At 44.8% G+C, this 25,245-nt stretch overlaps 1 protein-coding gene across 3 annotated transcripts in view; it reads right to left on the bottom strand.

The window, feature by feature from the left end:
- Positions 1 to 7,399: 7,399 nt before the first annotated feature.
- The window catches only part of LOC142747958 (chloride anion exchanger-like), an 85,066-nt gene continuing 67,220 nt past the window's right edge, over positions 7,400 to 25,245 (bottom strand). For all 3 annotated transcript variants that reach the window (XM_075855066.1, XM_075855067.1, XM_075855068.1), the window contains 2 exons: positions 9,657 to 9,725; positions 7,400 to 7,682 (listed from right to left, as the gene is read on the bottom strand). In XM_075855066.1, coding sequence (XP_075711181.1) covers positions 7,659 to 7,682; positions 9,657 to 9,725 — 93 coding nt within the window. In that variant the 3' untranslated portion in view covers positions 7,400 to 7,658. The remainder of the gene's footprint in view (positions 7,683 to 9,656; positions 9,726 to 25,245) is intronic.

Here is a 25,245-nt window from a genome sequence, read left to right as displayed (position 1 = left end):
ATAGAGCATTATACTGTGGGGGGCATTGTACTTTTTTCTGGGGCATTTTTTTATGATGGGATGGGGTGCAGAAAGATAATTTTGCACAGGGCGCCATCTATACTAAGGCCGGCCCTGGGTTTAGCGCATAGGGGGGGGTGGGTGAACGCATTTTTAGAACTAAGGAGACGCACTCTAATTATAGCGGTCATCATTCCGAATGATCACTGTGCTCCATATACTATCCATTCTTAATAAAGTTTCATATTTTCTCTGACAGAGGAGTTTGCATTAGACCTCTCTGAAAGTAAATTAAAGAATATATAACCGCCATCATCCCTTTATATACCATTCATTAGCCCTATATATACCAGCCATCACTCCTGTATATAGCCCACATCATCCCTGTATTTACCAGTCATCATCCCTGTATACAACCCCATCATCCCTGTTTATACCTGCCTGGCTGGTACATACATGGATGATGGAGGTTATATACAGGGATGATGGTTGTTATATAAAGGGATGATGGGTAGTCCAGCCATCATCCCTGCATTATCCCCCATCATCCCTGTATATAACCAGCCAGGCTGGTATATACAGGGATGATGGGGGTTATAAACAGGGATGATTGTTGGTATATACAGGGATGATGGGGGTTATATACAGTAATCATGACTAGACCAGTCATCATCCATGTATATAACCCCACTCATCCCTGTATACAACCACATAATCTCTGTATATACTAGTCATAATTCCTGATGGAGGTTATATAGAGGGATTATGGGGTTATATACAGGGATGATGGTTGTTATATACATGGATAATGGGTAGCCAAGCCATCATCCCTGCATTAACCCCCATCAACCGTGTATATACCCGCCATCATCCATGTATATAACCCCCATCATCCCTGTATATACCAGCCATCATCCCTGTATATACTAGCCGGGCTGGCATATACAGTGAAGGAAATAAGTATTTGATCCCTTGCTGATTTTGTACGTTTGCCCACTGTCAAAGACATGAACAGTCTAGAATTTTTAGGCTAGGTTAATTTTACCAGTGAGAGATAGATTATATAAAAAAATAAAAATGAAAATCACATTGTCAAAATTATATATATTTATTTGCATTGTGCACAGAGAAATAAGTATTTGATCCCTTTGGCAAACAAGACTTAATACTTGGTGGCAAAACCCTTGTTGGCAAGCACAGCAGTCAGAAGTTTTTTGTAGTTGATGATGAGGTTTGCACACATGTTAGATGGAATTTTGGCCCACTCCTCTTTGCAGATCATCTGTAAATCATTAAGATTTCGAGGCTGTCGCTTGGCAACTCGGATCTTCAGCTCCCTCCATAAATTTTCGATGGGATTAAGGTCTGGAGACTGCCTAGGCCACTCCATGACCTTAATGGGCTTCTTTTTGAGCCACTCCTTTGTTGCCTTGGCTGTATGTTTCGGGTCATTGTCGTGCTGGAAGACCCAGCCACGAGCCATTTTTATTGTCCTGGTGGAGGGAAGGAGGTTGTCACTCAGGATTTGACGGTACATGGCTCCATCCATTCTCCCATTGATGCGGTGAAGTAGTCCTGTGCCCTTAGCAGAGAAACACCCCCAAAACATAATGTTTCCACCTCCATGCTTGACAGTGGGGACTGTGTTCTTTGGGTCATAGGCAGCATTTCTCTTCCTCCAAACACGGCGAGTTGAGTTAATGCCAAAGAGCTCAATTTTAGTCTCATCTGACCACAGCACCTTCTCCCATTCACTCTCAAAATCATCCAGATGTTCATTTGCAAACTTCAGATGGGCCTGTACATGTGCCTTCTTGAGCAGGGGGACCTTGCGGGCACTGCAGGATTTTTTTTTTTTTTCATTATCAAGACACTGCAGGATTTTAATCCATTACGGCGTAATGTGTTACCAATGGTTTTCTTGGTGACTGTGGTCCCAGCTGCCTTGAGATCATTAACAAGTTCCCCCCGTGTAGTTTTCGGCTGAGCTCTCACCTTCCTCAGGATCAAGCATACCCCACGAGGTGAGATTTTGCATGGAGCCCCAGATCGATGTCGATTGACAGTCATTTTGTATGTCTTCCATTTTCTTACTATTGCACCAACAGTTGTCTCCTTCTCACCCAGCATCTTACTTATGGTTTTGTAGCCCATTCCAGCCTTGTGCAGGTCTATGATCTTGTCCCTGACATCCTTAGAAAGCTCTTTGGTCTTGCCCATGTTGTAGAGGTTAGAGTCAGACTGATTAATTGAATCTGTGGACAGGAGTCTTTTATACAGGTGACCATTTAAGACAGCTGTCTTTAATGCAGGCACCAAGTTGATTTGGAGCGTGTAACTGGTCTGGAGGAGGCTGAACTCTTAATGGTTGGTAGGGGATCAAACACTTATTTCTCTGTGCACAATGCAAATAAATATATATAATTTTGACTATGTGATTTTCTGTTTTTTTTTTTTTATATAATCTATCTCTCACTTGTAAAAGTAACCTAGCCTAAAAATTCTAGACTGTTCATGTCTTTGACAGTGGGTAAACTTACAAATCAGCAAGGGATCAAATACTTATTTCCTTCACTGTACAGGGATGATGAGGGTTAAATATAGGGATGATGGTGGCTGGTATATAGAGGGATGATGAGGGTTATATACAGGGATGATGGCCGGTATATACAGTGATGATGGCTGGTATATACAGGGATGATCACTGTTAGATATATACAGGGATGATGGGGTTATATACAGTAATGATGGGGGTTAATGCAGGGATGATGGCTAGACTACAGGGCTGGTACATATAGGGATGATGGAGGTTATATACAGGGATGATGGTGGTTATATACACGGTTGATGGCTGGTATATACTGGGATGATAGTTGTTATATACAGGGATGATGGGTAGTCCAGCCATCATTCCTGCATTAATCCCTATCATCCCTGTATGTAACAACTATCATCCCTGTATATAACCCCATCATCCCTGTATATACCAGCCATCATCCCTGTTTATAACCCCCATTTTACCTGTGTCTACTAGCCAGGCCGGTATGTACAGGGATGATAGGGGTTAAATACAGGAATGATGGCAGGTATATACAGGGATGATGGGGGTTATATACAGGGATCATGGCTGGTATCTACAGGGATGATGGCTGGTATATGCAGGGATGATGGCTGGTATATACAGGGATGATCACTGGTATATACAGGGATGATTGCTGGTAGGTATATACAGGGATGATGCGGTTATATACAGGGAAGATGGTGGTTAATGCAGGGATAATGGTTGGACTACCAATCATGCCTATTTATAACAATCATCATCCCTTTATATAACTCACATCATCCCGGTATATAGCCCCATCATCCCTGTATATACCAGCCTGACTGCTACATACAGGGATGATAGAGGTTATATACAGGGTTGATGGCTGGTATATACTGGGATGATGGTTGTTATATAGAGGGTTGATGGGTAGTCCAGCCATCATCCCTGCATTAATCCCCATCATCCCTGTATATACCAGTCATCATCCTTGTTTATAACCCCATCTTACCTGTATATACTAGCCAGGCTGGTATATACAGGGATGATAGGGGTTAAATACAGGGATGATGGCTGGTATATACAGGGATGATGTGGGTTATATACAGGGATGATGACTGTTATATACAGGGATAATGGCTGGTATATACAGGGATGATCGCTGGTATATACAGGGATGATCGCTGGTAGGTATATACAGGGATGATGGGGTTATATACAGGGATGATGGGGGTTAATACAGGGATGATGGCTGGACTATCCATCATCCCTATATATAACAATCATCATCCCTGGTATATACAGAGATGGCTAGTATATCCAGAGATGACAGCGTTTATATACAGAGATGATAGCTGGTATATACAGGGATGATGGGTTATATACAGGGATGATGGGTGGTCCAGCCATCATCCCTGCATTAACCCTTATCCCTGTATCCAAACCCCATAATCCCTGTATACATCCATCCATTATTGGGGAGGGCTGCTTGCTCACCCTCCCCTCACACGCAGGCTTCTTCTGTTCTTCTGCTCCTCTCTGGCGGGCAGCATCAGGGGTGTGCTTGAGTAGATGTGCCTAGCATGTGGCACATCTGCTAGATAGAAGGCGTGGCCGCGGCAGTCATGGCAGGAGCAATGGCATTCATGGTGGGGACAGTGGGAGCGGCAACAGTTATGGCAGGAGTGGCGGGCCCCACCAACTCAGTGGGCCCAAGGCCACCGACCCCCTTCTCCCCTTGCTAGCTATGCCACTGTATGGTAAAATAACCAGTTTAAATTACAGCTTGCATGTCAATATGTCATCCTTCCAGCTTTTTTAGAATAATTCTAAGGGTTTATGCAAACGTTTATGGCATTATGCAACACCGACCTTTAGGAATTCAAGCACTAAATATTTAGTTATGCCAGATCAATTATGAAACAGTCCTTTTGGGCTGTCAAAATAGCTCACCATGTGTTACGTCCACTTGATGGTCAGTTAAAGAGGCTCTGTCACCACATTATAAGTGGCCTATATTGTACATGATGTGATCGGCACTGTAATGTAGATTACAGCAGTGTTTTTTATTTAGAAAAACCTTCATTTTTGTCGGAGTTATGACCTATATTAGCTTTATGCTAATGAGTTTCTTAATGACCAACTGGGCGTGTTTTACTTTTTGACCAAGTGGGCGTTGTGGAGAGAAGTGTACCAATCAGCGTCATACACTTCTCTCCATTCATTTACTCTGCACATAGCAATATAGCTATATCGCTATGTGCTGCCACATAAACAAACACTAACATTACTGCAGCGTCCTGACAATGAATATACATTACCTCTAGCCAGGACGTGATGTGTATTCAGAATCCTGACCACTTCTCTGCACGTCTCTGTGATTTACAGCTCAGCACAGCGAGATCTCGCTGTAAATGATAGCTTACAGCGTAATCTTGCAAGACTACGCCTGCTATGCTGTAAATCACAGAGAAGCGCAGAGCAGTGGTCAGGATTCTGAATACACATCACGTCCTGGCTGGAGGTAATGTATATACATTGTCATGACACTGAAGTAACGTTATAGTGTGTTTATGTGGCTGCACATAGTGATATAGCTATATCGTTATCTGTAGTGTAAATGAATGGAGAGAAGTGTGTGACGCTGATTGGTCACTGATTGGTCAGCGTCATACACTCCTCTGTACAACGCCCACTTGGCCATATAGTAAAACACGCCCAATTGGTCATTAAGAAACTCATTAGCATAAAGCTAATATAGGTCATAACTCCGTCAAAATGATCGTTTTTCTAAATAATAAACACTGCTGTAATCTACATTACAGCGCCGATCACATCATGTACAAGATAGGCCACTTATAATGTGGTGACAGAGCCTCTTTAATGGTCATTGTTTTTTATCTATTTAGGACAATAATGAGAGAAAACTTTAATGGCATAGTCAAATAAACAGCTTTTTATTTAAAGTTGGGAAAAAAAATAAGATAAATCACAAAATCTATTTTCCCTGATCTTTTTTTAGAGCTAAAATGACTGTAATCTACAGTATGATAGGATTTTCTTTTCTCAATAAATTGTTCTTCAGACATTGGTTTACTCTTACTCTGACCACAATACATAACATTAGTGATGTAATTCTGTACTATATATATATATATATATATATATATACATATATACATATATATATATATATATATATATATATATATATATATTCAGTTACTACTGCAGCACAATGTCATTACAGTATACCATATGCAATAATTAGAATTGTTATACTTTTTAATTTAAGAGATCTTATAATTATGATGATACACAATGTTGGCACATCTGTTTTGTTTACCTAACCAAGTGTTGTGAGACGTATTGAAGAAATAATATAATCAACCTGAAATGCTGTTAAGAATTAAATAATTCCATTCTACCATACCCTTTCCTATGTTATAATATCCTCCCATACCTACCCCAACCTATCTTACCCTACTGTACCCTATCCTTTCCTAACCTAACCTAACTTACCCTATCCTACATTATCTCACCTCTTCTATACTATCCTACCCTATCCTGTCCTACCTTATCCCACCCTTCTCTACCCTGTCCTATCCTATATTCAATGTAATGGATGTTTGTTGCTAAAACGCCTATTCTATAAAAAAATTACAAACTTCCAATGTGCCGTGTAGTGCACATGCACATCAGTTTTATGAAATTCTATTCAATCTCCATGCAATCCTCTTCCTAAATCAGCTGATAGACCACATTGTAAGGAATAGGCTACATGCAAAAATGTTAAATAAGTAACAGTACTTTATTTGTACGCACAAGCAAAATTATTAAACAGAGCCTCAAAATGTAATGTTATATAAGTTTTAAGTGGTCTTTACTGACTTCTAGATAGACTGGACAAACTGGGAAAATGTCAAATACCTGGGCAAAAACAACATTGTAAATGATAGGGCTGATGGACAGATTCCTCATTTATTTTCTTTTAAAGTATAACTACCATAAGATCTATTGTAAGATTTATAGTGAAGTTCCTTCAGCAGTTAAGGTGGCCGTACACATTAGATTAATGTCAGTTAATGTTAATGTTGAACACATTTCAACGGGACTGGCCAGCCATCTAATTTATACGACGGTGTCCTGTCACTCTCCGACAGCAGATTTCGGTGGAAAGAAGCATTGGACATTAGATTTCAACATGCCCGGCCCTTTTGTTTACAATGAGACAAGTTGCTGCCAGGGTGGCTTTCTCCTTCTCCGTATTTAGAGAACATGCACATGTCAAGCCGAGCGTGTATGGGGGAGATGAGAGGAATAGCTTTCGACCGAACGTGCTTCACTGTCTCCATAGCCAAACTTCCTGCTCTTGTGATCGGGCAGTTCAGCTTTATCATTAGGGATACTGGGCCTCATAGTTAACAATCAGTAACCAGCTAGCATTGTTCAACTACATATAATAAAATAAAATAGAAGATCTATTGCTTCCTTCTAGGCCTACAGTGCCTACAATGACATTGAGCTGTCAAAGACAATCAGTCTTTATTCTCTCTGTGTAAGTGGATTCCCAAGTATTGTACCATTATTGGAATACAGCATATAGCCTCAAATCTAAAAAATACATTTGTAGCTACTATCAATGTTTTCTCCATGTTCATCCTAATAAATCATTAAAAAAAAAAGCTATGTCTTTGTTGGGAATATTTATTTTTTGTTAACAATAACCAAACTTCTTCCAGGTAGTAGAAGTTGTGAATATGTTACCATTATTAAAAGCTAAATATTTTGCATGTGATTTGGTTTAGTTGTCTTTGTGGAGGCAACCTGTTCCATCAAAACCAATGTGCCTACGTATGATGTTTGTATCTTTTAATCTTCATGAACATGGACTCATCGGTCAGTCAAACAATTTCTTTTTTCAAAAAGGCAGACATGAAATATATAAAAACATGCTGAAATTTAGAAGTACAGTAGTATTTGTAGAACATATTTCCAATGAATGAGAGCACACTTTAGAAAACATCTGGTCTCTCCAAACATGGCATTGATAATAAAGGACTGTCTGATAGAGGGCTAAACATTGAGTCCTTATTGAGACCATACCATCAATACATCAGAATTGAGTTTCAGAAGACACCTAGAAAAGAAATAATTATTAGACAATGGAATGTATAATAAGCATGAAAACAACTTGTAACTTGTAGTGCACTCAGGAGTATTAGGAAATTGTACACTACATGTGTGACTAAAAGTACATACAGATCTAGCCATCTTAAAGGTAATGTGTCGCTAGAATTTTCTTTTATTTTTTTTTAGTTAAACAGTTAGTGTATAAGTGATTAAACATTCTTCTAATTTTTTTAAATTTTTTAAAATTTAGATTCTAATTTATAACACTTCCCAGTGCTGGTCACTAGATGGAGCAAGATCTAGCGTATTTTTACTTTCGACCAAGTGGGCGTTGTACAGAGGAGTGCATGACGCTGACCAATCGGCATCATGCACTCCTCTCCATTCATTTACACTGCACTAGCGATATAATTATATCACTATGTGCAGCTACATACACAAGCCCTAACATTATTACAGTGGCCTGATAATGAATACACATGACCATCCAGCCTGGACGTCATGTGTACTCAGAATCCTGACACTTCTGAATCTTTTTTGTGAGATTTCGGCAAGTGAAACGAAATCTCGCGAGATTACGGAGCTAAACGAGATTTTGTTTCACTTGCTGGAATCTCACAAAAAAGATTCAGAAAAGTCAGGATTCTGAGTACACATGAAGTCCAGGCTGGATGGTCATGTGTATTCATTATCAGGACACTGTAGTAATGTTAGGGCTTGTGTATGTAGCTGCACATAGTGATATAACTATATCGCTAGTGCAGTGTAAATTAATGGAGAGGAGTGCATGATGCCGATTGGTCAGCGTCATGCACTCCTCTGTACAACGCCCACTTGGTCGAAAGTAAAAATACACCCACTTGGGCATTAAGAAAGCTCATTAGCATAAACCAAAATCGCTCCTAACGTTGTGAAAATAGATCGGCCATCTTATTGGTCTGGATTCACAATGCTGCACCCATAGCCTGCTATGGGCCCTACTGGATCTACATGTGCTAAGTTTATACAGAGACACACAGGTTGTTATTTATTTATTTTTTTACCACAGATTCACGAGAAAATAATCTCCATCACATGCTGTCTCTCCTAGAAGCATTGTCTCATGGTGGCACAATATGGCAGCATGAAAAATGCCTATGAGTCCAAAATACTCATTATGTGCTGCCGTATGAGCTCTACGCACATGACAATGCATGTATACCTTTACAGAGATTGTTTGTTTATTTTTCACTCTGACCCATTCAATGGAGCATACAATTGTATACCCTACCTCAAGCATACACACATATAAACCTATCAGTATGCTTTTTAAGTATTTAGTATAAACCCTCACACCTAGGTATCTACATTGCAGCCACTATTGCACACATTTAATTGTAATTTATGTGACTGATTTTGTTGTTCAGTGCATAAGAAAGCTGTGCATATTTCCTATATTACCTGTTACTTCCTACCCAATAACTTTTTGCATGGTTAGGATCATTATTATCTATTTTTAACACTGCCCCAGACACGCAGATGTATGAAGTATTGTTCTTCTGACAATTGAGTGCCTAGCTGTCAGTAATAGCTGGACAACCAAAAGAGAATGCAGAACTAGTCTATAATGTCATTTACAAGGCTGCTTCTATTCTAACTGGGCTGCTTTGAATTAAAAATATCATATCATGTATATACAATTAATGTTAAGATGTATAAAAAATAAAATAAATTAACTAAAAACTAAACTGCGTCACAAACCTACCCACTTGACAAGCATGCTATGTTATAAATGGAAATAAATATTAGGGAAACAAAATGTTTTTGTTGGTTTTCTATTTCAAACTCTGAAAAACTGACACGAAAAACTGGCATTAAACTACCCCATGGGTAACTCAAATGTTAAATTAAAAATAATTATTAGAAGAAGTATTAGATATTACAAAATAGACCAAATACATATGTTCAAATAATGTGCAAAATTTAAGTTTATTCTACTTACCACATTGTCATTAATGTATATAGTTCCTTTGGTAGCAACTTGTAGAGACTTACAGAATGTTCCAGGATCCTGAAGAATTATAAAGCAGTAAAAGTTGAAAGATAGTTTTATTTAATTTGATTGTAGTTTTTCAAAATTGAGTAATGTGACAAGAAGCTCATTGTTAAAGTTGCTATCTATAACCTACACCCTAGGTCGTCAACGTGCGATAAGTTTACCCTAGGGGGCACACACCATGTCTCTAGAGGGTACTCACATTGTCCTGATGCTGTGAGTTTAATAGGTCTAGCATAGAGTATGAGCATAGTGTTGAGGGTACTTCGATGTAATTTATTTGATATGGAATGCTTAGCTTAGAAACATTGAGGAACACGGACCTACACCATAACTAAAAGATAACTATCTCCATGTAGAGCAGTGAAAGAGTGACATCTTCAGGATATAAAATATGAAAATGTATAACCTTGGAGGGTGAATCACATAGTCAGGGGCGTAACTAGGAAAGACTGGGCCCCATAGCAAACTTTTGACTGGGGCCCCCCTCCCCTGGGTGTCACACAACCCCCCGCCTTGTAGATAGTGCCTTTTTTGCAGCCCCCCCTGTAGATAACGCCATACAGCCCCCTCTGTAGATATCTACAAAAGGGGCTGTATGGCGTTATCTACAGGGGGGCTGTATGGCGCCATCTACAGAGGGGGCTGTATGGCGTTATCTACAGAGGGGGCTGTATGGCGTTATCTACAGACGGGCTGTATGGCGCTATCTACAGAGGGGGCTGTATGGCGTTATCTACAGAGGGGGCTGTATGGTGCTATCTACATGGGGGGCTGTATGGTGTTATCTACAGAGGGGGCTGTATGGCGTTATCTACAGAGGGGGCTGTATGGCGTTATCTACAGACGGGGCTGTATGGCGCTATCCACAGGGAGACTGTATGGTGTTATCTACAGAGGGTGCTGTATGGCGCTATCTACAGGGGGGCTGTATGGCGTTATCTACAGGGGGGACTGTATGGCATTATCTACAGCGGGTCTGTATGGCGTTATCTACAGCGGGTCTGTATGGTGTTCCCTACAGGGGGGTCTGTAGGGAACACCATACAACCCCCCCCTGTAGGGAACGCCTTACAGCCCCCCCTGTAGGGAATGCCATACAGCCCCACCTGTAGGGAACGCTATACAGCCCCCCCTGTAGGGAACGCCATACAGCCCCCCTGTAGGGAACGCTATACAGCCCCCCTGTAGGGAACGCCATACAGCCCCCCGTAGGGAACGCTATACAGCACCCCCTGTAGGGAACGCCATACAGCCCCCCTATAGGGAACGCTATACAGCCCCCCACTGTAGGGAACGCCATACAGCGTCCCCAACCTCCCAAAATGCGACCTACAGTTTGAAAAGACAAAAGACATGTATCCCCTATACACAGGATAGGGGATACATGTGTGATCGCTGGCAGCGATAGGGATAACGGGGGACCTAAAGTCCCCTGAAGTTCTCCATGACTAGCCTCTGACTTCCGGCGTCTGCGCAGCTCAATAAAAATGAAAGGAGCGCTGGTCACGCATGCGCACAAGCGCGACCGGCGCTCCATTCATTTCTATGGAGCTACCGACACAGACCCCGGAAGTCAGAGGTTTGTGATGGAGAACTTCAGGGGACTTTCAGTCCCCCGTTCTCCCTATCTATGCCAGTGATCACACATGTATCCCCTATCCTGTGGATAGGGGATACATGTCTTTTGTTTAATGGCAGAGCGGGGAGATACCTCCCTGCTCTGCCGTAGTGTTCAGTGGCGTCCCGCTGTAGCAGCCATAGCGGCTGCTAGTGGAGCCTCCAGCCATGGTGGGGGCCCGTGCCGGCGGGCGACACGGGCCCCCTCATGCCGCGGGCCCCATAGCAGCCGCTATGGCTGCTATAGCAGTAGTTACGCCACTGCACATAGTAACTGTGGCGCTCATTGACACCATTTGTTCCTAATCAGACCAATTATTAACCAGTGGCGTAACTACATTGTAGCAGCCATAGCGGCTGCTACGGGGCCCACGGCATAAGGGGGCCCATGCCACCAGCCGGCACGACCCCCCAGTGCCCGGAGGCACCGCTAGCAGCTGCCATGGCTGTTACAGCGGTAGCGACTCCACATTCAATAGTTTGAATGCTATTGAAAACTATGACAGAGCAGGGAGTTGTCTCCCTGCTCTGCCATAGGCTACTGTACACAGTTGTGTAGCTCTAGGGGTCGCAACAATCACAATTGCGACTGGGACCCTAATGCATGGGAGGCCCAAAGGGCCGCCACAGCCACACAGCGCTGGTGCTGCTTTCTGAATGCTGGAGCAACTACTCCTTGCTCCAGCATTCACTCCGCCGTGAATGGCTCGGTGCAGACAGGTGCGATATAGTGACATCACCGCGCCTGTCTGCGCCGAGTTACTCACAGCACAGACCATAGGAGAAGGATCCACTACCCGTCGTCAGAACGGGGATAAGTAAGTAATCATTGTAATGATGGGGGTAGGTAAACGGACAAGTGAGCCCTAATCTACCCTGCCTACTTGCAACGACCCGCCCTAGGCGATGGGGTACAACTGGGCGGCGGTCCCTACGCTCAGTAAGTGCACGAGACAAACAGATAAGGGTACACAAAGCAAAGGGAAAAGGGGCAGTTGCCCATGGCAACACCGTGAGCAACAAGAGTGATGAACGAGCTGAGTCAAACCAGGAGTGTACGAGGTACCAAACGCAGAGCAGGAGAGTAGTCAGTAAGCCAGGGTCAGTATGGAGCAGGATCAAATAGCCGGGGTCAGTATGGAGCAGGATCAAATAGTCAGAAGCTGTAGCTGGGCCAGGAAACCACACAAAAAGAATCACAAGCAAAGGAGGAACAGGAAAGGCAGGTATAAATAGACAGAGGGCGGGAGCTAGGCTCTCCCACTCCTAAGCCTGCCAGCCTGAGTGGTGGAAGCTGGAGTCAGTCTCAGAGACATAGACTCAGGTGCCGACTGATTGCCTATGGGCGTATACACAGAAGTTGTGCCTGGCAGATCCTTTACAGTACCCCCCCTTTTATGAGGGGCCACCAGAACCTTTCTACGTGGACCTGGTTTATTGGGGAAACGGAGGTGGAACTTCCTGACCAATACCCCAGCGTGAACATCCCGGGCGGGTACCCAAGTCCTCTCCTCAGGCCCGTATCCTCTCCAATGGACCAGGTACTGGAGGGAGCCTTGGACCATCTTGCTGTCCACAATCTTGGCCACCTCGAATTCCACCCCCTCAGCGGTGAGAACGGGAACAGGAGGTTTCCTCGAGGGAGCCAAGGACGGGGAGCATCGTTTAAGGAGGGAGGCATGAAACACGTTGTGTATTCGAAAAGATGGGGGCAGCTACAGTCGGAAGGAGACAGGATTGAGGACTTCAATTACCTTATACGGCCCAATAAACCGGGGAGCAAACTTCTTGGACGGAACCCTAAGGCGCAAGTTCCTAGACGATAACCACACCAGATCCCCGACCATAAACAAGGGGTTAGCAGAACGTCTTCTATTAGCCTGAGTCTTTTGTACGCACTGGGATGCCTCTAGGTTCTTCTGAACCTGGGCCCAGACTGTGCACAGTTCCCGATGAACGACCTCTACCTCGGGATTGTTGGAACTACCAGGTGAAACGGAGGAGAACCGTGGATTAAACCCAAAATTACAGAAAAAGGGGGAGACCCCTGACGAGTTACTGACCCGGTTATTAAGGGAAAATTCGGCGAGGGGAATGAATGAGACCCAATCATATTGACAGTCAGAGATAAAACACCTTAAATATTGTTCTAGAGATTGATTAGTCCTCTCAGTTTGGCCATTAGTTTCAGGATGGAAGGCAGAGGAGAAGGACAGATCAATTTCCAACTTTTTACAGAAGGCTCTCCAAAACAATGAAACAAATTGTACCCCTCTGTCAGAAACAATATTGACAGGGACCCCATGGAGACGCAGGATGTGTTTGACAAACAAGGTAGCTAACATCTTGGCATTGGGTAGTTTCTTGAGGGGCACAAAGTGGCACATCTTACTGAAGCGGTCTACTACAACCCACACCACCGACTTGCCTTGAGATGGAGGCAAATCGGTGATAAAATCCATGGAGATATGGGTCCAAGGTCTCTGGGGAATGGGCAAAGAACGTAGTAAGCCCGCTGGTCGGGACCTGGGAGTCTTGGACCTAGCACAAACCTCACAAGCGGCGACGTAGGCCTTAACGTCTTTAGGCAACCCAGGCCACCAATAGTTTCTGGCAATGAGGTGTTTGGTACCCAGGACGCCTGGATGACTAGATAGTGCGGAGTCATGATTTTCCCTAAGTACCCTTAGCCGGAATTGCAGGGGAACAAACAGCTTGTCCTCAGGAAGGTTCCCGGGAGCTGAACCTTGATCAGCCGCAATTTCAGAGACTAAATCAGAATCAATCGAAGAAATGATTATACCAGGAGGCAAAATACAAGCAGGATCTTCCTCCGAAGGAGGGCTGGCCATGAAGCTACGCGACAGTGCATCGGCCTTAATATTTTTAGACCCAGCCCTATAGGTAACCAAAAAGTTGAATCTGGTAAAAAATAGCGCCCATCGACCTTGTCTCGGGTTTAGCCTCCGGGCAGATTCTAGGAAAACCAGATTCTTGTGGTCGGTAAGGACCGTTACCTGGTGCCTAGCCCCCTCCAGGAAGTGGCGCCACTTTTCAAATGCCCATTTAATGGCTAAGAGTTCGCGGTTGCCAATATCATAGAAGCGAAAACTTCCTGGAGAAGTAGGCACAGGGACGGAGATGGGTGAGGGACCTGGTACCCTGGGACAAGACAGCCCCCACCCCCACCTCGGATGCGTCAACTTCCACGATAAATGGCTCCATTTGGTTGGGCTGAACCAGCACCGGGGCCGAGATAAAGCACTTCTTAAGGACCTCAAAAGCCTGGACAGCCTCAGGAGGCCAGTGGAGGAGATCAGCACCTTTGCGAGTGAGGTCCGTAAGAGGCTCAGCGATGACCGAGAAGTTAGCAATAAATCTCCTGTAATAATTAGCGAAGCCCAAGAAACACTGTAACGCCTTCAGGGAGGCAGGTTGGACCCATTCCGCCACAGCCTGGACCTTGGCGGGGTCCATGCGGAATTCATGAGGAGTAAGGATTTGACCCAAAAATGGTATCTCCTGTACCCCAAACACACATTTTTCGGTTTTCGCAAACAGTTTGTTTTCCCGAAGGACCTGGAGCACCTTCCTGACATGCTCAATGTGGGAGAACAAGTCCTTGGAAAACACCAGTATGTCATCAAGGTACACTACAAGAAATACCCCCAGGTAATCTCTTAAAATCTCATTTATGAAATTCTGGAAGACCGCAGGAGCATTACACAACCCAAAGGGCATGACGAGGTATTCGAAATGACCTTCGGGCGTGTTAAACGCAGTCTTCCACTCATCCCCCTCTTTGATGCGGATAAGGTTATACGCCCCCCGTAGACCAAACTTAAAGAACCATTGGGCCCCCTGAACCTGATTAAAGACATCAGGAATCAAAGGAAGGGGATACTGGTTCCTTACAGTGACCTTTTTCAAGTTACGGTAGTCAATGCAAGGCCTAAGACCACCATTCTTCTTCCCTACGAAGAAGAAGCCAGCACCTACCGGGGAAGTAGAGGCGCGAATGTAACCCTTGGCCAGGCATTCCTGGATATACTCTCTCATGGCTTCACGTTCGGGACAAGAAAGATGAAATATTCTACCCTTAGGGAGCTTAGCTCCTGGTACCAATTCGATAGCGCAATCGTATTCTCTATGAGGAGGTAACACTTCGGAGGCCTCCTTAGAGAAAACATCAGCAAAGTCCTGAACAAACTCAGGTAGCGTGTTCACCTGCTCAGGGGGAGAAATCGAATTAACAGCAAAACATGACATCAAGCATTCATTACCCCATTTGGTAAGCTCCCCAGTATTCCAGTCAAACGTGGGATTATGCAACTGCAACCAGGGAAGGCCTAAAACCAAATCGGACGATAATCCCTGCATCAACAGTACAGAGCACTGCTCCAAATGCATGGAGCCAACAAGGTGTTCAAAAACAGGGGTATGCTGTGTAAAATAACCATTAGCAAGAGGAGTGGAGTCGATACCCACTACCGGGACAGGTTTAGGCAAATCAATCAAAGGCATAGCTAGAGACATAGCAAATTCCACAGACATGATATTAGCAGAAGACCCTGAATCCACAAAGGCACTGCCGGTAGCAGACCTACCACCAAAAGAGACCTGAAAGGGAAGCAAGATTTTATTACGTTTCATATTTACGGGAAATACCTGTGCGCCCAAGTGACCTCCCCGATGATCACTTAGGCGCGGAAGTTTTCCGGCTGCTTATTCTTACGCCTAGGACAGGTGTTCACTTGATGCTTGTCATCCCCACAATAGAAGCAGAGACCATTCTTCCTGCGGAACTCTCTACGTTGTCGGGGGGACACGGAGGCCCCGAGTTTCATAGGTACCTCCGAGTCTTCCGTGGAAGAGCAAAGCAACGGGACCTCGGGGGGCTTCATGGGGGAGTCAGAGGGGAAAACACAAAAACGTTCAAGTTGTCGTTCCCTGAGACGTCGGTCAAGTCGTACCGCTAAAGCCATAACCTGGTCTAGGGAGTCAGAAGAGGGATAGCTAACTAGCAGGTCTTTCAGGGCGTTCGACAGGCCCAACCTAAACTGGCACCTTAAGGCAGGGTCATTCCACCGAGAAGCTACGCATCACTTCCTAAAGTCAGAACAATACTCCTCAACAGGTCTCTTACCCTGACGTAAGGTCACCAGCTGACTCTCGGCAAAGGCAGTCCTGTCAGTCTCGTCATAAATGAGTCAGAGAGCAGAAAAGAAACGATCAACGGAGGAAAGTTCAGGGGCGTCAGGAGCCAAGGAGAAGGCCCACTCTTGGGGCCCTTCCTGGAGCTGGGACATATTAATACCCACCCGCTGGCTCTCAGAACCTGAGGAGTGAGGCTTTAAGCGAAAGTAGAGCCTACAACTCTCCCGAAAGGAGAGAAAAGTCCTCCGGTCCCCTGAGAACCGGTCAGGCAACTTGAGGTGGGGTTCAAGAGGTGAGGTGATGGGCACTACCATGGTAGCGTCAGGCTGGTTGACCCTCTGAGCCAGGGCCTGGACCTGTAGGGAGAGACCCTGCATTTGCTGGGCCAGGGTCTCAAGGGGGTCCATAGTAGAGTCAGGGACCAGTGTAGACTAGGTATATGGGCTTGTGATTATGTAATGGTGGGGGTAGGGAAACGGACAAGTGAGCCCTAATCTACCCGCCACTCTGTCCCTGCCCTAGGCGACGGGGTACAACTGGGCGGCGGTCCCTACGCTCAGTAAGTGCACGAGACAAACAGACAAGGGTACACAAAGCAAAGGGAAAAGGGGCAGTTGCCCACGGCAACACCGTGAGCAACAAGAGTGGTGAACGAGCCGAGTCAAACCAGGAGTGTACGAGGTACCAAACGCAGAGCAGGAGAGTAGTCAGTAAGCCAGGGTCAGTATGGAGCAGGATCAAATAGTCAGAAGCTGTAGCTGGGCCAGGAAATCACACGAAAAGAATAACAAGCAAAGGAGGAACAGGAAAGGCAGGTATAAATAGACAGAGGGCGGGAGCTAGCTTTGTCTGGCCAGGCTGCGATAGGCTCTCCCACTCCTAAGCCTGCCAGCCTGAGTGGTGGAAGCTGGAGTCAGTCTCAGAGACATAGACTCAGGTGCCGACTGATTGCCTATGGGCGTATACACAGAAGTTGTGCCTGGCAGATCCTTTACAATTATGTTATTATTTTTCTATTAGGCACTATGGGGCATTATATTGGGTAGGCAAGGGGGGCTATTATGGTGGCAGCCATAGGAGCATTTTACTATATGAGGGGCATTATACTGTAAGGACGGCATTATACTGTGGGGGCATTATTCTCTAGGGACAGCTATGGGGGGCATTATACTGTATGGGGGGTATTATACTGTGGGGACAGCTATGGATGGCATTATACTGTGGCAACAGCTATGGGGGCATTATACTGTGGGGGCATTATACTGTGGGGGCAGCTATGGGGGGCATTATACTGTGCGGGCAGCGATGGGTGGCATTATACTGTGGGGACAGCTATGGGGGCATTATAGTGTGGGGGCAGCTATGGGTGGAGTTATACTGTGGGGTGAGCTATTGGGGATATTATATTGTGGGGGCAGCTATGAGGGGGATTTATACTGTGTGGGGCATTATACTGTGGGGGCATTATACTGTGTGGGCAGCTATGGGGGGCATTATACTGCTGGGGGCATTATACTGTGGGGGCTGTTATGGGGGACAATATACTGTGCGGGAGCAGATATTGGAGGCATTATACTGTGTAAGGGCAGCTTTGGAGAGCCTTATACTGTGTGGGTGCAGCTATGGGTGGCATTATACTGTGTGGAGCAGCTATGGGGAGCATTATACTGTGGAGGCAGCTATGGGGGTATTATGCTGCATGGGGCAGCTATGGGGCATTATGCTGTATGGGGGCATCTGTGTGGGCATTATACTATATGGGGCATCTGTGTGGGCATTATATTGTATGGGGCATCTGTGTGGGCATTATACTGTATGGGGCATCTGTGTGGGCATTATAATGTATGGGACATTAAACTGTATGTTGGCAGCTATGGGGCATTATACTGTGTGGGGGCACTATGGGAGCATGATACTGTGTGGGCTGAACTGGGTGTGTAGGGCTGGGATTGGGCGGGATTAGAGGCGTGGCTTAAAATAAAAAATGTGGCGTTGCGCACCGCAACGATTGTCCCTCTTTGTGATACTTCAAAGTATAGCACTGTCTACAGGGGGGGTGTATAGCACTGTATGGAGAGGCTCTATAGCCCTGTCTACAGGGGGCGCTGTATAGCACTGTCTACAGGAGGGGGCTGTATCACACTATTTACAGGGGGCACTATCTACAAGGGCGGGCTTTGTGTGCCACTCAGGGGAGGTGGACCCAGTCAAAAGTTTGCTATGGGGCCCAGTGTTTCCTAGTTACAGCCCCTAATATTAACCTCAAGTTACATAAATAGCAAGTATCTATAGTATACTCATTTACAACTATGTGTCTGAATTAGATTCTGAACCTTATTATGAATAAAATATTATTAGGGGAAATTCCAATATAAAATATAAGTGAATAGCAAAAACGAACTGTAGCTAAGATATATTATTTTAAAGTTTATGCAAAAATCCCTTAGGCTTAATCTTGCACTGACACTCGTTCCCTGACTCTCTGTCTACTGTATTTGTGATTGTATGGATTCTTATGTGTGTATAAGATTTTGTGTGTATCTATATGTATTTGTTTTTATTTATGTATAGGTATTTGTGTATATGTATGTACAGTATATATACCCCCTTGTGATAATCCTCTGAATATCACGCTTAGGCCACGGGTGTATTTTGGTCATTATTTTGTAAACCAAAACCAGGAGTAGGCCCAGAACACAGTACAAGGGTGTGCCCCCTTGTATTTTGAGGGGGCTTTACATGGAACATGATTTCACCAATTTTTTTTGTATGTGCCATTCATATATTTATGTAAGTTAATCATGTCCCCCCTTAGTCGTCTCTTTTCAAGGCTAAATAGGTTTAATTATTATAATATTTCTTCATAACTTAGATTCTCCATGCCCCTTATTAGTTTAGTTGCTCTTCTTTGTATTTTTTCCAACTCCAGGGCATCCTTTCTATGAAATGGAGCCCAGAACTGAACTGCATATTCCAGATGAGGCCTCACTAATGCTTTGTAATGTGGTAATATTATATCCCTGTCCCGCGAGTCCATGCCTCTTTTAATACACAACAATATCTTGCTGGGCTTAGAAGCAGCTGATTGACATTGCATGCTGTTATTTAGTCTATGATCTACAAGTACACCCAGGTCCTTCTCAACAAGTGAATCCGCCAGTGTAGCTCCCCTTAGGACATATGATGCATGCATTGTTGGTACCCAGATGCATAACTTTACATTTATCTATGTTAATCCTCATTTACTAAGTGGATGCCCAAACACAGTGCGTCCAAATCGGCTTGTAATTTATGAACATCTTCCACTGATTGAACAATACTACATAGCTTGGTGTCATCTGCAAAAATAGAAATAGTGCTATTAATTCCATCCTCTATATCGTTAATAAATAAGTTGAATAATAGTGGTCCCAGCACTGAACCCTGGGGTACATCACTTATAACCGGGGACCATTCAGAGTAGAAATCATTGACCACAACTCTCTGGATACAGTCCTTGAGCCAATTCTCAATCCAATTACAAACTATACTTTCTAAACCTATAATTCTTAATTTACCCATTAGACGTCTATGAGGGACTGTGTCAAATGCCTTTGCAAATTCAAAAAACACTATATTCTCAGCGGCCCCTCTGTCTAGGCTTCTATTCACTTTTTCATAAAAACAAATCAGGTTGGTTTGACAATTTCTGTCCTTAGTAAAAACCGTGCTGTTTGTCAATTATAATACTATTTTTTGTCACATAATCCTGTATATAGTCCCTTAAAGGGAATGTGTCGCTAGAATATTATTATTTTTTTTTTTTAGTTAAACAGTTAGTGTGTAAATGATTAAACATTGTTCTCATTTTTTTTATTTTTTCACGAGTCAGGAAATATTATAAATTAGATTCTAATTTATAACATTTCCCTGTGCTGGTCACTAGAGGGAGCAATTCCCAAAATTGCAGCATTGGCATGTGGCGAAGCAACCACATTGCTTTATGCTGCAAAAATTGAGAAGACACACTCGCTCTAGCGTCCTCAAACAATCCCCCCTCCTTTATCCTGGCTAGTGCCAGGAGAAAGGAGGGGATTGAATGTTCAAACCTCCTACACTGTGTGTCGTTATTTTTTGAGCGAATACACAGTGTAGTAGGCTTACATACAGTGGTAATCACACAGTAAAACACGAACAAACACAGACATAACTTACCTGCTCCTGCCGCCGCCGCTCCCTCAGGTCCATCCGCTCCGTCTGCTCCCTCTGCTCCTAGTGCTTGCTTCAGAACACATGTCCGGAAGCCGCGACCGGAAGTAGTAATCTTACTGTCCGGCCGCGGCTTCCGATCCACAAGAAAATGGCGCCGGATGTCGCTCGGCCAAAGACCTTCCATTTGGACTGTGTGGGAGCGGCGCATGTGGGATGTATGTGCCGTATTCCATCTCTGTATGTGTCGTCAATCGACACATACAGAGATGAAAAAAAAAATGGCAGCCCCCATAGAGAAGAAAAAGTTCGAAAATAAAAAAAGTAAAACACAAACACACAAATAAATAAAAACATTTTTAATAAAACACTAAAAGCAAATTGATATAAAAAAAAAATTGCGACACCCTTACTTTAATAGCCCCTCAAATATTTTTCCCACGATTGATGTTAAGCTTACTGGTCTATAATTACCCGGGGAATACCTAGAGCCTTTTTTAAAAATAGGCACCACATTCGCCCTGCGCCAGTCCCTTGGCACTATACCAGTCACTAGACAATCTCTGATTATTATGAAAAGGGGGACAGAAATAACTGGACTAAGTTTATTAAGAACTCTAGGTTGTAACCCATCTGGTCCTGTACTGTATGAGTTCCAAATTATTTCCTAGTTTAGATCCTGTCTTTCCTGACAGTAGTTTAGAGAAGAAAAATTATATTCATACAGTACCTGTACAGAGATTTTTACACAGATTCGTAAATGTGAATGTAATTTTTAAGTCTCAATTGACTTTTATTGGAGAAAATTGGCACACATATGGCAACTGATGGAGCACGGCACAATTTTTATTCATATGGCATAACACCGAGTGCATACAACACCTCTGTACAAGCATTCGGAAACTCATGAAGGTACGGAGACTTCCATAGGATGTCATTACTTTCGTATTACATCTTGGAACTGGTTAACAGTAGTAATATGGATGTAGCCATATTTATCTTGATTCTGATAACTTGGAGTAGAGTCACACATATCACACAACAAAAGATAAGTCAAGATAAAGATAACTACATCTGTACATTGATACATGTTTTTGATTTAAAAAAAAGTGATCATAGTGAAACGGTTGACGGATCCTATCAATTCCTATGACACACAAACTGATACCAAAGTACAGTCATCAATCATCAGTTCTGTCATGATTGTGGAGGTCAATATGTGACAGGTTGAAAAAAACCTAATTGAAACTGATGCAATATGAGGTCAACTTAACATCGGTTTTTCAATCAGTTTGGATCAGTTGCAGAGAAATAAACATACTGCAAAAACATGTGTGACCCTAGATGACCCTCATATTGAGTTTGGTCTGGCCCTGGGGAGGAGAAACAAATCCCAAAGATTGTTTGGTATAAGTGATTGTAACACACTGACAACATTTTGGGACACAGCACCTCTACAAATGATTATTACTATAAGGGTATGTGCACACGAGAAGTGCCTTTTACGTCTGAAAAGACAGACTGTTTTCAGGAGAAAACAGCTGCCTCGTTTCAGACGTAAAAGCTCCTCCTCGCATTATGTAAGGCGTCTGTGACGCTCGTAAATCTTGAGCTGCTCTTCATTGACTTCAATGAAGAACGGCTCAAATTACGTTGCAAAGAAGTGCCCTGCACTTCTTTGCCGAGGCAGTCAATTTACGCGTCGTCGTTTGATAATACGCCTCGTTTACGCCTGAAAATAGGTCGTGTGAACCCAGCCTAATGCTTACTGATATAGATTTTACAATATACTGTAGCTGAGCAAAATATTAGCTCATTTTACATTCTATAAATTATTACATTGGTGTAACTAACATATGCCATATGTATGCAGGACTGGAGCCGGACTTCCAGGGTGAATACCTCTGTGGCAGATGTGAGCATGTTGTTCACCTGGAAACTAGATTAGAGATCTGGAGGAGCAAAATGCAAGCCTGAGGGCGATAGACAATCTTGAGCGAAGCATGCTGCTCACTGAGCACGCAGTTAGTGGGATATATCTGGAGGATGAAGTCATGGGTCAGCAGGGTCAGCAGGATCAGGTAAGTAGCTGGGTTAATGTAGACAGGGGTCCAAGAAAAGGAAGGCCAATCCTGTTTCTGTTATTCCAAGCAAAATTGCCATGTTGGATGATGATGCAAAGTTGTCGGTCTCAGAAATGGCAGCGCTAGTGGATACTGATCTCCCTAACAGCCGGGAGAACAGCCCAGCTAGTAGTCGGTGGGATGATAATGAAGATAAGGCAAGACAATTAGTAGTTGTAGGGTATTCTATAATCAGGAAGACGGATCGAATAAGACCGCCTCAAAAGAATGATTTGCTGGCTCCCTGGTGCCAGGGTTCGGCATGGTGCCAGGGTTCGGCATGTACGGGTGGATAAATTACTGGGAGGGGCTGTTCATGATCCAGCTGTCGTGGTCCATGTGGGTTCTAACGACAGAATACATGTGTAACGTCTATGGCCGCGGACCGTCGTTCAGAATTACCCTCTGACGGCCCCGGCCATGGACGTCTGTGTTATCGGCAGCATCTCCCTCCAGGGAGATGCCGGCACTCACTTCCGGGTTCTGAGACTGTTTCCCGAAGGTCGCGCGCGCCCGAGCGTGCACGGCCTTAAAGGGCCAGTACGCGTCCAGTTGTTAATAATTAGTAATTAGCCCGGAATGCTGCTGTACTATAAAAAGGGCTCTGTCCACTTGATCCTTGCCTGAGCATTGTTGTATACCTAAAGTTTGACTTGCAAATGGTCTCCTAGTGTTTTCCAGTTTCCAGTGTTACCCGTTCCTGCTGCCTGTACCCTGTATCCTGTGCTACCGTGCCTCTGTGCCATCTACAGTGAAAGTCAAGTCGTGTCGTCCGCTGCATCTACTGAGCCATCTACAGTAAAAGTCAAGTCGTGTCTTCCGCTGCATCTACTGTGCCATCTACAGTGAAAGTCAAGTTGTGTCTCCGCTACTGTCTGTATTGCCTCAGGTACCCTTTCTGGACTATAGAGATTGTATTGTACCTAGTTGGGCAGCTGCTATCCCGCTACGCGGTATGGCCCAGTGGGTCCACACTCCGCACCGTGACAGTATGCTCAGGCCATGGACCCCGCTGGTCAATTCAAGGGCCTGTCACCTTCCCAAGCCATGCAGGTGGACCTGAAGTATCTGCGAGCACGACAGGATCAACTTCTTATGGCAGTAGACTCTATGGCACAGCAGCTAGGGGGCGCTAGCTACTTCCTTCTCTGCTCCTATTCAAGCTCCTCTGATCGACCCTCCTACTACACCTCCTGGTAGCTCCTGTTCGGATCATCGATTCTCGCTGCCATTGCCACCTCGGTTCCATGGAGACGCAAGTACGTGCAGGGGGTTTCTGAACCAATGCCATATGCACTCTGCATGCCCCAGCATTTCCTTCGGACGGAGCCAGGATCGCCTTCATTACGTCTCTACTTGCCGGCAAGGCCCTGGCGCGGGCGAATCAAATCTGGGAACGACAGGAACCCGAGACTTCCAGGGGTTTGTGCGGTTATTCCGTACTGTATTCGAGGAGCCTGGATGAGTCTCGTCGGCAGCCACTGCTATCTTTAACCTTCGCCAGGAGGACGCCTCCATTGGCGAATACACCATCCAGTTCCGGACCCTGGCAGGAGAACTGTCCTGGAACAATGATGCCTTGGTAGCATCCTTCTGGCATGGCCTATCTCCCGAGATCAAGGACGAACTTGCTGCTCGAGATCTACCAGCTGCCCTGGACGACCTGATTCTACTTGCTACTCGAGCGGACATAAGGCTCAGAGAGAGATCTCAAGAAGTTCGACAGGAGAGATGGCTTCCTAGACTGGCACCCAACTTACAGCAACCCCTCTTGCCTTCTTCTACTCCTCCACCCGAGGTTCCGATGCAGGTGGATCGGCTTAAACTGTCCGTTGAAGAGAAACAGCGCAGGCGCACCTCTGGACTCTGTTTATATTGCAGCCTCGCTGGCCATGTTGTGCGTCTATGTCCCCTGAAGCCAAAAAACCCCAATGCCTAGGATTGATTGAAGAGACAACCCTGGACGATACGGCATTTAATAGAGAACTCTCCTTCAAACTATTCATTCCTGTGACCTTCGTCGCTGGCGAGAGGTCCCATCCAGTCTCTGCCTACCTGGACTCTGGCTCTGCAGCCAAATTCATCTGCCAAGACCTTGTGGATCTTCTTCAGTTGCCCACTGTTCTGCTGGAAAGGCTGTTGATCGTTGCCTCGGTAGATGTACTGCCTTTGCCTTACCCAGTTTTGTCTGTGACCAAGCCATTAAGACTCCAAGTGGGAGTTCTCCACTCTGAGCTCATCTCCCTGTTTGTCCTGCCCAAGGCCGTCAACCCCGTGCTGCTGGGTTTGCTTTGGCTCCGTCTACCCGCCCCAGTCCTGGATTGGAGCTCTGGAGAGGTTCTCCAGTGGGGTCCCAAGTGTCTCGACCACTGTCTGATGCATGTCCAACCGTCTCAGTCTCCTCCGCATCAGTCACTGGCAGGGTTGCCTCCTTGTTACTCTCTGTT

The sequence above is a fragment of the Rhinoderma darwinii genome, chromosome 3, assembly GCF_050947455.1.
Source record: "Rhinoderma darwinii isolate aRhiDar2 chromosome 3, aRhiDar2.hap1, whole genome shotgun sequence".
Classification (NCBI taxonomy): domain Eukaryota; kingdom Metazoa; phylum Chordata; class Amphibia; order Anura; family Rhinodermatidae; genus Rhinoderma; species Rhinoderma darwinii.
This window is presented reverse-complemented; position numbering and strand designations above follow the sequence as displayed.